The 17,212-nt window shown below is 58.3% G+C and overlaps 2 protein-coding genes across 2 annotated transcripts; one reads left to right on the forward strand and one right to left on the reverse strand.

The window, feature by feature from the left end:
• The first annotated feature begins 774 nt into the window (after positions 1-774).
• LOC144731682 (uncharacterized) lies at positions 775-12,359 on the forward strand. The gene is made up of 13 exons (XM_078612858.1): positions 775-871; positions 1,758-4,829; positions 5,832-5,988; positions 6,268-6,554; positions 6,986-7,138; positions 7,360-7,438; positions 7,673-7,803; positions 8,270-8,455; positions 9,043-9,827; positions 10,015-10,105; positions 10,617-10,750; positions 10,998-11,093; positions 11,468-12,359. Exons 1-13 carry the CDS (start codon positions 775-777, stop codon positions 11,576-11,578), a joined length of 5,379 nt encoding a protein of 1,792 aa, XP_078468984.1. The 3' UTR covers positions 11,579-12,359.
• LOC144731771 (EKC/KEOPS complex subunit LAGE3-like) lies at positions 12,020-17,177 on the reverse strand. The gene is made up of 3 exons (XM_078612993.1): positions 17,000-17,177; positions 14,481-14,615; positions 12,020-12,912 (listed from the first exon to the last, which is right to left on the reverse strand). Exons 1-3 carry the CDS (start codon positions 17,020-17,022, stop codon positions 12,777-12,779), a joined length of 294 nt encoding a protein of 97 aa, XP_078469119.1. The 5' UTR covers positions 17,023-17,177; the 3' UTR covers positions 12,020-12,776.
• Between the last annotated feature and the right edge of the window lie 35 nt (positions 17,178-17,212).

Raw genomic sequence — 17,212 nt, forward strand, 5'->3', positions numbered from 1 at the left:
TTGACCTTTTCTTGCACCAGTTGTAGGCACTCCTAGGGCTATCTGTACGGTCACTTAGATCTAACTTCTTCCCACTCGTATCTACGTTACACCTCACTTATACTGCTCTCAGCGACTCCACACACAGCGTCTCCGCACACAGCGTCTCCGCACACAGCGTCTCCACACACAGCGTCTCCACACACAGCAGCGTCTTCGCACACAGCATCTCCACACACAGCGTCTTCGCACACAGCAGCGTCTCACACACAGCGTCTCTCAGCGTCTCCACACACAGCGTCTCACACACAGCGTCTCCGCACACAGCGTCTCTCAGCATCTATACACACAGTGTCTCCACACACAGCAGCGTCTCACACACAGCGTCTCACACACAGCGTCTCCGCACACAGCGTCTCTCAGCATCTATACACACAGCGTCTCCACACACAGCGTCTCACACACACAGCGTCTCACACACAGCGTCTCACACACAGCGTCTCTCAGCGTCTATACACACAGCGTCTTCGCACACAGCGTCTCTGCACACAGCGTCCTCGCACTCAGCGTCCTTGCACACAGCGACTCCGCACACAGCGTCATCGCACTCAACGACTCCGCACACAGCGAAGAGAGAGTACAAGTTCAAGCATCAAGAACGAAGCCCGGCCCTTGAGTTAGAGTTTTGTCTAATAAATGCACATAGTAACAACGTGTGTTGGTGTCACTACAACTGGTGTCAGAAGTGGGGTTGAATAAAGATGTCGTGCCCAGGCCGAAAAAAGGAACCCACCGATGACGTCCGACGACAAGGTCCTTCTCCAGAACGTCCTGGGAGAGAACGACCCAAAAACTAACCTCAGGTTGGGACCTGCGAAAGATGCGCACGATGGTACTGACACTGTTCCTGGACGGAGCAGGGGATTGTTGCACCCCATTGTTCCCATAATCCTGTTGTTGCTGTTATTTACTAATTGTGGGAGGTGCATAATCCGCGCAGCAAAAATGCTCACACCACACAATTGTTCTTTCCATTGTTTATTGCCAAGTTGGACACAAGGACACATTGTAAAAACATCATCAAGTTCTGGTGGGTAGATTTCCCCTTGGCTTTTCGTGGTCTGTTGGGTTGATCATTTCCCTCCCAGTGTTAACCGGGACGGCTCGTTTTTCTTAAGGAGGGGGGGGGGGGGGGGGTAATGTAATGACCGAAACAACAGATCACTCACCTAACACAAGTGTATGTGCAAACGGACAGTCAGGAATTCATACAAGGCCTCCGATTGGCGCATGGAGGCCTCAATAGTGATTGGTCGGGAGGCGAGGTTTAGAAGCGATTGGAGAAGAGATTAAAAACGTAAAAGGCGGGAAGCGAGGGTGGACTGTATGGAGGACGGTTGATAACCGTTAGAGGTCACGGATTGGAGACCCGTCAACCCACACGGTTTACCCCGTATTCTTGTACAGGGAAATTGAGTTTTCATGTCCATACGGCGTACAGCCGTTTCAATACGGGCAAAACAATGTTTTATCAATTTATTTGTGTTTCTCGCTTGTGATGGGACTTTGTAAGATGAACGTTGAGATTTATAAGGGCACGGGGTGACCAATAATGTCTGAATTGGTCTGTAATCAGGTAGGGCACTGACAAGGGGTTGACGGGTAAGAGAGAGGGGGCTCGGAAGGTATAAAATGCGATAAGCACAAGGGGGAGGGGACGAGTTCAAACATCAAGAACGAAGCCCGGGGCCTCGAGCTCGACTCGTGTCCTGATCAAGGCCCCGCGAGACCCACGTGTGGAGGCGGCAGCGGCGTCGTCACGACACTTGCACCAATCTGCACAAAGACCCGAATCTGCACCGCGCTCCAGTCCGTACTCCGGTCCGAGTTCCGCGTCCCGTCCAGGATCCGCGCACGATCCAGGATCCGCGCCGTGGAACCCCATTCCGGGTTTCGCAAGCGGGAGCCCAAGATGGAGGCGCACGGGGAGCCCTGGGCTTCGGGGCGGCTCCGCGTGACTTCCCCGTGTCCCCCCGTGTCTCAGTGTCCCCCCGTGTCTCAGTGTCCCCCCGTGTCTCGGTGTCTCCCTGTCTCCCCCTGTCTCCCCGTGTCTCAGTGTCCCCCCGTGTCTCAGTGTCCCCCCGTGTTTCAGTGTCCCCCCGTGTCTCAGTGTCCCCCCGTGTCTCAGTGTCCCCCCGTGTCTCAGTGTCTCCCTGTCTCCCAGTGTCCCCCCGTGTCTCAGTGTCCCCCCGTGTCTCAGTGTCCCCCCGTGTCTCAGTGTCTCCCTGTCTCCCCCTGTTCCCCCGTGTCTCAGTGTCCCCCCGTGTCTCAGTGTCCCCCCGTGTCTCAGTGTCCCCCCGTGTCTCAGTGTCCCCCCGTGTCTCAGTGTCTCCCTGTCTCCCAGTGTCCCCCCGTGTCTCAGTATCCCCCCGTGTCTCAGTGTCCCCCCGTGTCTCAGTGTCTCTCTGTCTCCCAGTGTCCCCCCGTGTCTCAGTGTCCCCTCGTGTCTCAGTGTCTCCCTGTCTCCCAGTGTCCCCCCGTGTCTCAGTGTCCCCCCGTGTCTCAGTGTCTCCCTGTCTCCCAGTGTCCCCCTGTCTCCCAGTGTCTCCCTGTCTCGCAGTGTCCCCCCGTGTCTCAGTGTCTCCCTGTCTCCCAGTGTCTCCCTGTCTCCCCCTGTGCCCCCGTGTCTCAGTGTCTCCCTGTCTCCCCGTGTCTCCCTGTCTCCCCGTGTCTCCCTGTCTCGCAGTGTCCCCCCGTGTCTCAGTGTCTCCCTGTCTCACAGTGTCCCCCTGTCTCCCTGTGTCTCCCTGTCTCCCCCTGTCCCCCTGTCTCACAGTGTCTCCCTGTCTCGCAGTGTCTCCCCATGTCCCCGGGCCTCCCCGTGTCTCAGTGCCTCCCCCTGTCCCCGTGTTCCCCCGTGTCTCAGTGTCCCCCCGCTTCGCCTTGTCTTCCAGTGTCTCCGTGTCTCCCGGTGTCTCACTGCCCCCCCGCGTCGCCGTGTCTCCCAGTGTCCCCGTGTCTCCCAGTGTCCCCGTGTCTCCCAGTGTCCCCGTGTCTCCCCGTGTCTCCATGTCTTTCTGTATCTAACTGTCCCCCAGTGTCTCCTTGTCTCCCTGCGTCTCCGTGTACCCCCATGTCCCCGTGTCTCCCCATGTCCCCGTGTCCCCCCGTGTCTCCGTGTCTCCCCATGTCTCCGTGTCCCCCCGTATCTCCGTGTCTCCCCGGTCCACCCGTATCCCCGTGCGCCTCCCTGTCTCCGTGTCTCCCCGGTCCCCCGGTGTCTCCGTGCCCCTCTGGATCATCGTGTCCCCTGGGATGCCCCAAGTCCCCCTGTCCCTACGCATCCCCTTGTCTCCCCGGGACCCCCATGTCCCCGTGTACCCCCATGTCCCCGTGTCTCCCGGGCCCGCCCGTGTCTCCGTGTCCCTCCTCCAGGTCCCCGTTTCCACCCGCGTCCCCGCCGCGTCCTCCGGCGTCTCCGTGTCTCCCCGTGTCCCCCTGCCCCTCCTCGGGACCCCTCATGCTGGCCGTGCCCTCCGTGTTCGGCCCGGCCTCCGGCACCATCAGCCTTCCGGTGATCATCAGCGCCGAGCTGTGCGGCACTCGGGTCGGCGAGTGCGACCGAGGGGACGATCTGGGAGTCCTCGGAGACCAGGCGGCGTCCCAGGACGGGTCCCAAGAGGGAGCTGAGGCGGGGGATCATCAGCACCACCAGCAGCACCAGCACCACCAGCAGCAGCACCACCAGCAGCAGCTGTACGTGGTTCTCAGCATCGTGGGACCCAGCGCGGACGAGATGGGCCCCGGGCTCGAGCTGGGAGGACCACTGCTGCTGGAGGGAGTCGGGGGAGTGGACGAAGGGGAGGGGGTGGACGGATTGGAATTGGAGAGGGGGGGAGTGGAGGGAGCGGAAGGAATGGCCGGTGTAGGATTGGAGGGTGTGGATGGGTTGGGGTTGGAAGAGGTGGGAACCGAGGGAGTGGAAGTGAGAGGAGGAGACGGAGTAGGAATAGAGGAGGGCTTGGACGGCATGGTACAGCTAGAGGGAATGGGGAGGATTGAGGGGGATGGAGCGGAGAAAGTAGCGGAATTGAGAATGGAAGATTTTGGAGTGGAGAGCACGGAGGATGGAGTGCGTGGATTGGAGAGAGCGGAGAGTGTGGAGGCGGAGCGAGCAGAGGGAGTGGAGGGGGTTGGTTCCCTTCTCTTCCGTGGATCCGTGTCACCTGACAGCTCCAACACAGCGACGCAGCCATGGACGGGGGTCAACACATTCAGCAGCAGCTGTAGCGGCATGATCGGCCTCACCGACAGCAGTGTTATCAATAGCAGCGTGATCCCCACGCCCTATGCCACGGACGGGACCACCTGTGTTCGAGACCTGAAAAACTGCGACCTCGCTGGTGGCGATGTTGTGCCTCACCCCGTCTGGCCGTCGGACGAGGCCAGAGTGGCGGGCGTCGTTTCCGCGGCCTCCGCGGCGCCGTTCGGCCACCCGGGTTCAGACCCGAACCTGGCTTTAGTCGATGCTGGGGCGGCGGAGGGGGAGCCACCACCGCAGGGGGGGGCCCCCGTGGGGGAGGAGGACAAGGCGCTGTTCGCCGTGGTGGGAGACGCGTGCCTCATCGTCGACCTGGACGCGGCCGCCGACAGGGGCGGCGGGAGCAGCGGCGCTGAGGCCATGCGGCGGGACAGCGAAGGGGGCTCGCGGCCCGCTAACGGACGAAGTGACGGGGTCCGCAAGGGGCCGCCGGGCGGCCTGGTTGACCCTCCGGACGGGGGAGAGCGCCTCGGTCGTTCACCCGACGGCCGCCTGGCTGCTGACGGAGACTGCACGCTCGCCGTGACGGGTAGGGGATTTGCGGCGCCCTCGGCAAGTGCAGGGGTCTGGATCGCGCTACGGGGCTACGGGGCTGAAGTTCTGGGGTCAGCCGGTCCAGCACTGAGGTGAAGGATCCAGGGCTGAGGTCAAGTAGACAGGATTAGAGAGTTAAGGATCCAGGTTTGGTGTCCAGCATTCAGGACTGAGTTCAAGGAGTGAGGAGGATTGGGGTCAAGGTGTCGTCGAGGGACGGGAGGTTAAAGCCACATGAAGTTGCCCATACGATTGATTGGGCATGAGTTCCAGGCTCGGTTGTAGCACGAGACCACGTGGATCTGCTTCGTGGGAACCCACAGGCAGCGTGTCCACGCGGGTCACCCTTCACACTCTGGGCCTGTCATGTGTCCAGCAGGAGATGACAGTGATCGTGATATGGGGCGGTAGGGTGATGCAGTGGTAACACTTCAGCCTCGCAGCAAAAGAAGGGCCTGGGTTTGATTCCGAACTTGAGCGCCTTTCTCTACACCGTTGGGTATTTTGTTCTACCCCAAAGCTGAAAAAAGTTAATGATTTAAGTTTGATTTATAACGCAAATTGTATGCAGCGAGTCGCGACACGACCACAAGTCATGCAACGTAACTGGTAATTGCCAGACATGCTGAAAAAATGCTTAAAAAGGACCTGCACATTATACAATTGGGATTACACACATCCTGTGGTGGAAGCAGCGGTTAGCCTGGTGCACTACAGACCCGGCGACCCGAGTTCGATTCCCGTTCACAGCCACCCACACCGCTGATAATTATCTGAACCGGTCCTGGGCCTCTACAAGGTCGACTCAACCTCAAATGAGTACCTGGTGGAGTGTGTACTAAACATCTCCACGAGGGCGACAAAGGGCCTAGTGCTGGCCACCCACCCCCTCGTGCTGTGCCGGCCTTCATAGGTGCTACTTGCTAACAGCACTCGCCCCAATAGTCTGTGAAGACTATACGGGGGATCTTTGTCACTGTGGTACTGCTATGTGCAGGTCGGGGAGACGCAGCGGAGGTGGAAGAGGAGGAGGATGACGAGCACTGTAATGGCCAGGAGTTCCCGTGCACCGTCGACTGCTGCCACAGCGTATACAGCAGCATGCGCAAGCTGCAGGTGCACATGATGGCGCACACTTACGGGCGCCCCTACAGGTCAGTGCCGCCACGAGTCAGCAGCTTGCCCACAGGGCGGCGCGTCGATTCATATCGGTTGATCTCGGTTTACGTCAATAAAATTATTGTCGCGTAACACGGCCTGTCAACAAAATTGTGGGCGGAAAATTGTAAAATCGCTAAACTTTACGCGGTCAGGACTACGATGCAGTTCTTCATGAAATACTGGAGGGTTATTGTTTTTGTTGCATAATGCACAAAAGGATGAGTTCCTTTCCTGTTCTAATTCATGCGCCCGTCAAACCATCCACAACGCAGGTGCACGTGGGACGACTGTGGCTGGTCCTTCACCTCATCGTACAAGCTGAAGCGGCACTTCGTCTCGCATGAGAAGCAGCGTCCGTTCGTGTGCGAGGAGGCCGACTGCGGCAAGCGCTTTTCCACCGTCTACAACCTCAAGGCCCACCGGCGCGCGCACGGCGCCGGGGTCACCGGCGCGCCCGCCTGCCTCCTCTGCGGCGCTGCCTTCGCGACGCCGGCTCGCCTCGCTGCTCACCAACGCGTCCACGCCGAGCCTCGCCGCCCGCACCTGTGCGACTTCCCCGGTGCGACGGCGAAACGGCCGGTGTGGTGTGTTTAGGGCAAGGAAGCGCGGCCGCTGTGGCTGGGGATATGTGGGTGACAGTGTGTCTGGAGGGACTAGGAGGCAGTTGTCGGCACGGTGAGCCCAGAAGAGGGAGTGGTTGATGGCGTATGCCTGCGGGAATATCTGGCGGTGTGTGAGAGGTGTGTAGTCAGTGGTGTGCACGTGCTATGTAGTTGGTGTGTGGCTTTTGGCGCTGTCGCTCACGTACTCTGCCAGTGTTTCTGAAAGTGACAATGTAGCTGATGGCGTGGCTGTAGATGTGGCTATCGGAGTATGCATGTGGCGTTAGCCGGCCAGTGTGGCGTTAGCCGGCCAGTGTGAATGAGGGATACGGGCAGCCGGCTCCCCCTCGACCACGTCTTAACCACGTGGTGTCCATTGCCCCGGCAGGCTGCGAGAAGACCTTCTCGACGGCGAACGCACTGGGTGCGCACCGGCGCTCGCATGCACGCGCGCGCGAGCTCTTTGTGTGTTCCTACCCGGGCTGCGGGAAGACGTACGACAAGGCGTGCCGCCTCACGCTGCATCTGCGCAGCCACACCGGTGAGCGCCGGCGCACGGTGGGGTGGGTTGGTGGGGGGCACGCCAAACCACCAACAGCACCAGCAGCACCGGCAGCAGCACCGGCAATGGTGTCACCAACACCACGCTTGAGAACGCAGCACTACTGGACATCTGTAAAAAAAGTGCTTCATCGGCTTCCTTCTAGTATAAATGTTTTGATTCTGTACATCACATCGCTAACCTCACCTATTGTTGTTCAGGTGAGCGCCCGTTCACCTGTGAGCACGAGGGCTGTGGATGGACATTCACCTGCATGTCCAAGCTGCTGCGTCACAAGAGGTGGGTGTGCATCTTTCTTTCAAATGGTTCAGCACCCATTGCTGTCCGTCGTTCGATTTGTTTTCCAGCCTGCCCGCGTTTTTCTGGTGTGGTAGCTTTTCTCATCTTTGGCACAAATGGTTTGATTTGGATGGGGCCTGCGTGTTGTCGTCGCACTACCACGTCATGACAGCCCGAGCGCATGCTGCCCGCCCACCGTCCCCCACCCCACCGTTCCCCGTCGTGCGTCACCAGGAAGCACGCCGACGAGCGGAGGTTCGCATGCCGGGAGCCGGGTTGCGGCAAGACCTTCACGAGGGCCGAGCACCTCAAGGGCCACACCATCACCCACTCGGGCACGCGGCCCTTCACCTGCGACGTGCAGGGTGAGGGTTCACGTGTTCCTGCCATAGTCGCTCTACGTCTATTGAACGGTTCTGTAACTCTGTAATTTTACTGTGGAGCAAGGTTATAAGAGTTTGAGAAAAGAGATGATGGGGGTGGGGAATTCCAAAGTGGGGCAGTGCGAGAAGCAGAAAGACTCGCAGTGTGGTGAGAGGGTGGGTTTGTGAGTAGGTGAATGAGTGAATGTTTGGGCGAGTGAGTGGATGAGTGAGTGAGTTGTTGTGACCTTCAGTGTGGTGATTGAATGCAGCAAGGATGATGAGACAAATCGGTCAATTGTCCGGTAGAGACCGAGTCCTCAACTACGAGTGGAGAAATCAATGAGGTACAGTAGCCATGGTAGTAGTAGCTATAGAAGAGTGAAAAGGGGGGGACTGACCACTGGCGAGCAAGCGAGTGACTGGAGTGGGCATGCCTCCGCGCCGTGTTGTCTTTTCCACCCCGCAGGCTGCGGCGCCCGTTTCTCCGCACGCAGCAGCCTCTACGTTCACTCGCGCAAGCACGGTGCCGGCGGCGACGGCGAGGGCGGCGAAGGGCTGCGCTCGCAGTGCCCCGTGGCCACGTGCGGAAAGCTCTTCGCTTCCGTGCACAGCGTCAAGGCGCACATGATGAAGCTACACAACGTGAGCCCCGGTGAGTGGAGATAGGGCGGCGCGCTGTGCGCCGTTGCGTCACCACACCGAGCACCCCGTGCCGCCGCCGGCGGGACTTGCCGGGGACCGGGTGCCGTCTGCGCGGTCGGCTGTTGCGTTAAGTCTCCCGTTGGAATTGGTTGTTGCGTTAGAGATTCACGCGTCAAAATGTTTGAATTAGTAGCAACACAGCCGAGCACGCATTTCACATTTTTTACTGTTATGTTTTATTACTTTCAGATATATGGATTAACTAAATTATATATTTTGATTGTGAGAGGTGGCCAAGATTTTGGGAACCCTTGATCCAGCAGTGAGTTGGCCATGGCCGATGATGGGGGGAGTGGTGGCGCAGTGGTTAACGCGCTCTACTCTAAACCCGGCGATCTCGCTTCCAGTCCTCGCCATGACTCGGTGGCGAGTGAAATCATAACTGGTCCTCGGTTCAAACCTAGACCAACCGGCACTACCCAGTGTGGCGACGTGCAGTCAACCACCCTCATAACCCGACACGGCGCGGCGAGGCCTTCATCCGACGGTGAATTGACGAGGCGTTGCCACGCGCGTGCCCGTCCCAAACTCCCACAGCCCAGTTCGCTCTCCTCGAGCAGTCCGGCTGCCTCGTCCCGGCCTGCGACCCGGACGATGACCCCAGTGGCGGCAGTGTCGACCCCAAGCTGCTGACGTCCGACCTCTCTTCTTCCTGCCTTACCGCAACCTCCGACCCCCTGAGCGGCGGGGGGTCGCCGCCGAGCTACGGGGACGACGTGCTCACGGTGGACGGCACAGCGATCGGCGGCGGTGCTCGCGGGCGCTTGTGCCGGACCTCGCCGCAAGATACCAAGCGAGGGGGCGCGGGAGGAAGCGGTTCACCGGCTGGGCAGGGCCTGGCACAGGGCGGTGCCGCGCCGGCAGAACGGCGCCGGCAGCACCAGCAGCAGCACGGAGTGGAGGACCAGGGTGGTGCCGCCGCCGCCACCGCCAGCACAGAGACGACCGGTGTCATTTGCCCGGGCCTGCTGGGAAGCTTGTGCATGAAGCTGGAGTCCACTGCCACGCTCGGCGCAGAGTTGCCGAGTCCCCCGCCTTCTTTTGCCGGTGCAGAGGCCGGCACCGTTTTGGCGGCGGGCGGCCACGACACGTGTGCCATGCGCCAATCCTCGGTGGCGCTGTCCCACACGCCGCTGAGCCTCGAGATGCTGCCGTCATCGCTGCCTCCCGCCGCTTGCGCCGAAGCCCAAGCGCTGGGGCTGCTGGCGCCGCTGGGGGGAGGGGGGGAGCAGGCCAAGGCGCTCGCACCGGTGTTTTGCGGCCTGGGATCGCTGAGTCCAGGGGAGGTGGACATGGCGCTGGCATCGGTGCAGGCGCTGCTGGTGAGGCCGCGTGTGTTATTTTTTTATACTTTTTTTCTGCGGCCCCAGAGTTTTACCAGTTTGGTTCTGGCTTCCTTCGGCAAAGAGCCCCGCGCCGGCACAGCTTGGATTTGCCAGTGGAAAATTGTTATACGTTGCCCTCACGTGTCCGTCCGTGTCGCCCTGGTGTGCTCGTCCGTCCGCTCAGGAGAGCGGGGGCTCTGCGCGCACCGACTACCGTTCCGTGCAGTTGGCCAAGCACAGGAAGCGCAAGATCGGTGCCGCCCCCTACAGCGCTGGTACCGCACCTGGCACCGCTGTTCTGTGTCTCGATGCTTGCACATGGGCTGCATCGTCGCCCTGTGTAGCTACATCCATGTCGCCCAGCAGAACAGTTTCAGTCTCAACTTGGTCTCCCATGTCGCGTTTTTAAAACCACGATCGTGCCGCAGCAGGCAGACCGGCGGTCTTATTTTGTCACGGTGATTCAGATTCACGCCTCTTTATTTTCCAGAAGTAGGGTGAAACGTCACCATACTGCTCAGTGCAGTACAGGACGCGGAAGGTGCCGCTGATGTTGACCTTGGCTGAGACACGAACCCAGGTCGCTGGGTTCATAGCGCAGTGTGCAAAGTGCCAGAACACCGCGCTCTCGTATAATGAATTGCACATCATAAACTTTATGATAATGGCTATTAATGATGACAATGATGGCTGTTAATGATGACAATGATGATCGTGTTGACAATCGCCAATGATGGTGGTGATGATGACACTGGTGATGATACCGACGGTGGGACATCTTGGCAGGGGCTTCTGGCAAGAAGAAGAGCAAGTCAAGTCGGGCTGTCACGGCCGGGGTTACTGGTGCTTACTCGAGCACGCTGGCGCTGCAGGACCCGGGTAGCACTGGCGCGCACTACCTGCAGGTGCAGATACTGCAGGTATGGCACGTGGCACGTGGCACGCGGCACGCATATCGGCTACGCGTTCTGGCACGCTGGTGGTGCGGCGGTGCTCACGGTATTGTGGCGGTGCTCACGGTATTGTGGCGGTGCGCACGGTATTGTGGCGGTGCGCACGGTATTGTGGCGGTGCTCACGGTATTGTGGCGGTGCTCACGGTATTGTGGCGGTGCTCACGGTATTGTGGCGTTCATGGTGGGTGCGGTTCTGCTCGCGGTGTGTGCAGGACGAGGCAGGCGGCGAGGGGGACCTGTCGTTTGGGCTGGGCTCGCAAGGCCCTCACTCGTCGCACTCCACGGACCTTCCCGTGCACATCCTGCAGGTGAGGCCACCCTCGCCGAAACCCCGCCGCATTTAAACCGCGGCGGGGCACGGTGGGGCCCGTTGGCGTTGTAGACGGGGTCAAGTTGATATCGCTGCACTTGGGCAGAGATGTGGACGCCACGTGCATTTGAGCGATCACGTTCACGTTGGTGGTGCACGTACGTCGTTGCCATGTGGGTGCCGTGGTGACAGGAGGGGGTCACACGTTTGTCAATGTCTGAATAGTGATATGTCAGTGTGGTGGGCATGGGCCCCGACGTAGAAAATAAAATGGAGGCGGTGCCTGGGTTTACTTTCGCGGACCCCGGTGCAGTTGCACGCCTTGCACACTCGCTGGTCACCAATGCAGCGTGCGTATTTCCCTCGTTCTAGGAACAGGCGTCGTGCGCTGCAGGCGAGGAGGAGGTGGGCGACTTTGGCCTCGTTCACCCGGGCAGCTCGCAGTTTCCGGGAAGCACCATCAACCTCCAGGACCTCGAGTAGACCCCCGACCACTTCCACCGGACCCGACAGCTACAGCCCCTCACCCCGAGTGCACGGCGACACCCACCGCCACAGCGGCTGCAGCGCTTGAGGAGGCTGGGAGCATCGCCCGACGAGACCCGTGGGGCGGGCGGCGACGAGTCTGGGCTTCGCAGGCCTGCTGCTTGCCTTCCCAGAGGACTTTGGAAGCGCGATGGGGCTTCCCGTGGCGAGGTTACCTCCACGGAGCAAGTTTACAAAGTGTACAGAACGCGAAGATGATGGTTTTGGGGAGCGTGCGTGTTGTGCATCTGCGTGGTCATATGTGGGCGCTTGTACATAGGATGTTGGGAAATGGATGGACGGACTTTTTTTAAGGACGCGTGCCTTTAATTGCGAAGAGGAAAGTGTACTTAAGGGACACACGGCTGCGCCTGATAGTAAGGCGGCAGCATGGACAGATTCACGTGTAACACGTCATTTATTTAAATTCGTCGGTCACACACGCACACATCCCAGCTCTGAAACATGGAGACGTTTAAACCTGACAATCGCACCCCCATGTGCTACCTGTGTTTAACTGGGCGTTGGGCGGAGGTTACTCTGTCTGCCAGGTGTGGCTGGGCTAATCTGTGATAAAGTAGTTCGACTGCGGGGCTAAGGTGTGTATGGACCGGCTTGGACTCATGTCGGCTTGGACTGCGCTGAGTCTGGGCGGTGTTTCCATGATTGGACCAGGCCAGTGCAAAAAAGAAATTACATGGCGATCCATTCATAGCTACCCCATTGTTTCTAATGATACCTCTTCTCAACTGGTGACTACATATTGTGGAAGCAAGCTGTTACGGTTGAACAGAGTAGGAAAGTGGTAGCATTGATGGAGATAGGTGTGAGACGCGTCGAAATTTTGAGATGATCATCTCTATAACACCTTCCTATTTTAGCGGGGTGTTTATAACTGGGTCACCCCTTATTTACGTTGGCTTGGGATAACCTCGCCCATGCCTACGTGCAATATTATGTAAACGTAAATCTTTCGAGTGATAAAGGACGGTGAGGAAGTGAGGGGAAGATGGAGCAGGGAGGGGCTAAGCCAACAGAGTATGGTGGTGGTGGTGTAGTACGCGGATCCCAGCCCAGGTGGAACGAACGCCCCAGGGCTATTCCTGGGCCGGCAGGGAAGACGGCTGAGCTTGCGAGTGGTTGTGGGAGTCCCGCGCTAGGCCGAGTTGTTTTGGGCCGATCCAGGCTGGGGTGGGCCGAACGCGTCCATGGTGCGCAGCACGAGGCCGAGGTGGTCGAGGTACGAGGAGACGGAGACGCGCAAGATCCGCGCCTCTGCAGCGCTCCAGCGGCTAACCACACAGCGGAGAAAGAGCGGGACACTGAATACGCAGCACACGCCAGCACACGCCAGCACACGCCAGCACACGCCAGCACACGCCAGCACACGCCAGCACACGCCAGCACACGCCAGCACACGCCAGCACAATACAGCACACAACACAGAGCGGGCCACTGAATACGCAGCACACGCCAGCACACGCACACAACACAGAGAGCGGGCCACTGAATACGCAGTACACACCAGTACACGCCAGCACACACCAGCACACGCCAGCACACACCAGCACACGCACACAGCAGACAGAGAGCGGGTCACTGAACTCGCAGCACGTGTAGGGCACACATACGGTACAGAGCACATCGCAGTAAAGCTCAGCACAGGTAGAAGACTACACATCAGAACAGCTTAGCATAGATCGCAGTGTACAGAGCGCACAGCACAAAACGACACCGTATATACGACAGTTCACGACACCCAACACAATATGGACCACAACAGTACAGAACACATCGCCCAAAGACACACACGCATCTCGTTTAGCGTAAACCATCACGCGAGCTCCGGGTCATCATCGCAGTCGCGGCTTGTGGCTCGCCATCCAACAAAGATGGTGGTCGCCGCATCTCGCGCGTTCAGATGTGCCGTCTGGAACGCTCCTTCTATATGAGCGCACCCGTCCACCCCTTACCAGTGCCCCCCCCTTGTTACAGACCAATTCAGACCGTATTGGTCACCCCGTGCTTTTATAAATCTCAACGTTCATCCTACAAAGTGCCATCACAAGGGAGAAACACAAATGGACACAAACATTATTTTGCCCGCGTTGAAACGTCTGTACGCCCTATGGACCTGAAAACTAAATTTACGGGGTAAACAACATTACGGGTTGACGGATTTGTATCAGGAAGCCAATGTAAGCTAGACACGTTTAATTTAGATTGGATAATTAATTTCTTTACAACCACTTGTGTGTTAGTTTGTTGTCCTTCCCCCGGCACCACCAATTCGCGTGTTTGGCTACAAGAAGTTCAACGTCCTCTCCGTGGGGCGCGGAGCACACGGAGCAGAAGTTCGCGACTGCCGATTGCTCCTCGCAGGGGACATCCAAGAACCCCAACAACAGGCCGCCTGATTTGCCCGGCACTCTTCCCCTGGACCCCCTCGGAACACTTTAGGACCCCCACTAGAACCCCTTTCCGACCCCCACTAGAACCCCTTTCCGACCCCCACTAGAACCCCTTTAGGACCTCCCCTAGGAACACTTTAGGACCCCCACTAGAACCCCTTTAGGACCTCCCTAGAACCCCTTTAGGGCCCCCACTAAAACCCCTTTAGGACCTCCCCTAGGAACACTTTACGACCCCCACTAGAACCCCTTTAGGACCTCCCCTATGAACACTTTAGGACCCCCCCTAGAACCCCTTTAGGACCCCCACTAGAACCCCTTTAGGACCTCCCCTAGGAACACTTTAGGACCCCCACTAGAACCCCTGTAGGACCCCCACTAGAACTCCCTTTCCGACCCCCTCGGACCCTTTTAGGACCCCCACTCGGACCCCCGGACCCGGCACCCACACGCCCAGGGTGGCTCCTCCAAGGCGCAGCTCCTCCACGCGGGAGACGCCGCGGCCACGTGGCTCGGGATCGACGCTCAGGACCGCGCACGCGATGCGCGCCTCGCGTGCCGAGGGGAACGGCACCTCCAGCTCGCTGGAGGCCTCGCGTTAAGGTTGCGCCAGTGTGGGAGTGGTGGATGGGGGGCGAGAGAGACAAAGGCGGAGTTGAGAACGACATCATCAGCTCGGGGTCCCAATATTTAATGTCTCGCACGGTGGCACCTTGGGCAGCTGCTATTATTATTCTATACCGCGGCCGCCTCCTGCCCTAATCAGAACATCGTTACACGCACACACACGTGTTAGTCTACACACGTGTTGTTAGTTCACGCACGTGTTGTTAGTTCACGCACGTGTTGTTAGTTCACGCACGTGTTGTTAGTTCACACACGTGTTAGTCTACGCACGTGTTGTTAGTTCACGCACGTGTTGTTAGTTCACGCACGTGTTGTTAGTTCACGCACGTGTTGTTAGTTCACGCACGTGTTGTTAGTTCACGCACGTGTTGTTAGTTCACGCACGTGTTGTTAGTTCACGCACGTGTTGTTAGTTCACGCACGTGTTAGTTCACGCACGTGTTGTTAGTTCACGCACGTGTTGTTAGTTCACGCACGTGTTGTTAGTTCACGCACGTGTTGTTAGTTCACGCACGTGTTAGTTCACGCACGTGTTAGTTCACGCACGTGTTAGTTCACGCACGTGTTGTTAGTTCACGCACGTGTTGTTAGTTCACGCACGTGTTGTTAGTTCACGCACGTGTTAGTTCACGCACGTGTTAGTTCACGCACGTGTTAGTTCACGCACGTGTTGTTAGTTCACGCACGTGTTGTTAGTTCACGCACGTGTTGTTAGTTCACGCACGTGTTAGTTCACGCACGTGTTAGTTCACGCACGTGTTGTTAGTTCACGCACGTGTTGTTAGTTCACGCACGTGTTGTTAGTTCACGCACGTGTTGTTAGTTCACGCACGTGTTGTTAGTTCACGCACGTGTTGTTAGTTCACGCACGTGTTGTTAGTTCACACGTGTTGTTAGTTCACGCACGTGTTGTTAGTTCACGCACGTGTTAGTCTACGCACGTGTTGTTAGTTCACGCACGTGTTGTTAGTTCACGCACGTGTTGTTAGTTCACGCACGTGTTAGTTCACGCACGTGTTGTTAGTTCACGCACGTGTTGTTAGTTCACGCACGTGTTGTTAGTTCACGCACGTGTTGTTAGTTCACGCACGTGTTGTTAGTTCACGCACGTGTTGTTAGTTCACGCACGTGTTGTTAGTTCACACGTGTTGTTAGTTCACGCACGTGTTGTTAGTTCACGCACGTGTTGTTAGTTCACGCACGTGTTGTTAGTTCACGCACGTGTTAGTTACTTCACACTCTTGTTGAGAACACATTTCACGGTGGTTGTCAAATGCCCGACTCATTGCTTTGGCCATCAAGGGACCCCCCCCCCCTCTCCCTGCCCCCACGCGAGTTACGCTCCTGGTGTAAAGTTAAATCATTCGCCACAGACGAGTGCTGTTAATGTAAAGCCATCGCTTCCTTCCTTCTGCCAGACGACGTCGAAATTCGAAGGTGGCGCGCGCGCACGCGTTCCTGTAACTCTTCTAGATTCGGGGCTTCTAGCCGGGTCTGCACACACTGAACATGAGTGCTTCAATGTTTTACACACAAATATGACTATCGTCATGAATGTGATGTTAATAGCTTCAAAAAGTCACGAGTCCCCACTTGTTCTCGCCATCGTTGTCAACGCGGGCCTGGAATCTTCTCCAGGTGGTCTCCAGAGCCCAGAGGGCACACTTCTTGTGCTCTCGTTGCACATCCTGAGACGTGTTTACACGTGCTGCTTGAAGCACCGCCCTGTACACGTGCTGCTTGAAGCACCACCCTGTACACGTGCTGCTTGAAGCACCACCCTGTACACGTGCTGCTTGAAGCACCACCCTGTACACGTGCTGCTTGAAGCACCACCCTGTACACGTGCTGCTTGAAGCACCACCCTGTACACGTGCTGCTTGAAGCACCACCCTGTACACGTGCTGCTTGAAGCACCACCCTGTACACGTGCTGTTTGAAGCACCACCCTGTACTCCCACCACTCGGCACACCACGTCGATGGAAACTCCTCTCGCTATGCGCGTGCGACCGATTGCCCCGTGCCATCTCTCCCGGTTTCACCGGGGTGATGCCGGATCCATGCCCTGTGCTCACTGGGGCACTTCACCTCTACACTGCGGGCAGGGGAGGGCAGTCTGTGCCGCACTATAATATATATAACAGACTGTTGTCATCTACTCCTAGGCTCCCCCTGCTGCAAAGCTCGCAACGACGCTCCTGGCGAGGCGCGCTCAGCTAGCCGCCGCACGCGGCCGCACAGGCGTGGGAGGGAGGGGGGGAAAGAGGCCCTCATCCAGCAGTGGATTGGCATCCACCGCTCTCTCTCGTACTCGCCACTGCCCAAGCGAGGGAAGGATACAAGCCCAGCGGCTGCTCGCCCATCGTGTCGGGGGTGGGGGGGCCCCCCGCGGGAAGTCCAAAGCGTCGTGCGCGGAGAGACCTCGAGCAGCGCCGCCTAAACACGTGCGGCCCGGAACTCGGGTGGCGGAAACCGGAACGAAAGACCCACCGCAGTTTTCCGCGGGGGGGGGGGGCACGGACAACTTCATTGGTGCGCGCACCTATTTAAATG

The sequence above is a fragment of the Lampetra planeri genome, chromosome 40 (genome assembly GCF_965212315.1).
Source record: "Lampetra planeri chromosome 40, kcLamPlan1.2.h2, whole genome shotgun sequence".
In the NCBI taxonomy this organism is placed as follows: domain Eukaryota; kingdom Metazoa; phylum Chordata; class Hyperoartia; order Petromyzontiformes; family Petromyzontidae; genus Lampetra; species Lampetra planeri.

Excerpts from the sequence above, each read along its gene's own strand:
- LOC144731682 (XM_078612858.1), top strand. The coding sequence starts at position 775 with ATGACGTCCGACGACAAGGTCCTTCTCCAGAACGTCCTGGGAGAGAAC. Across the intron at positions 4,830-5,831 it reads CTGCACGCTCGCCGTGACGG|GTCGGGGAGACGCAGCGGAG; the intron begins GTAGGGGATTTG and ends TGCTATGTGCAG. Across the intron at positions 9,828-10,014 it reads CATCGGTGCAGGCGCTGCTG|GAGAGCGGGGGCTCTGCGCG; the intron begins GTGAGGCCGCGT and ends CCGTCCGCTCAG.
- LOC144731771 (XM_078612993.1), bottom strand. The coding sequence starts at position 17,022 with ATGGGCGAGCAGCCGCTGGGCTT. Across the intron at positions 14,616-16,999 it reads GGCGAGCAGCCGCTGGGCTT|CGAGCTGGAGGTGCCGTTCC; the intron begins GTATCCTTCCCT and ends CGAGGCCTCCAG. Across the intron at positions 12,913-14,480 it reads GGAGGAGCCACCCTGGGCGT|CCGCTGGAGCGCTGCAGAGG; the intron begins GTGGGTGCCGGG and ends CTGTGTGGTTAG.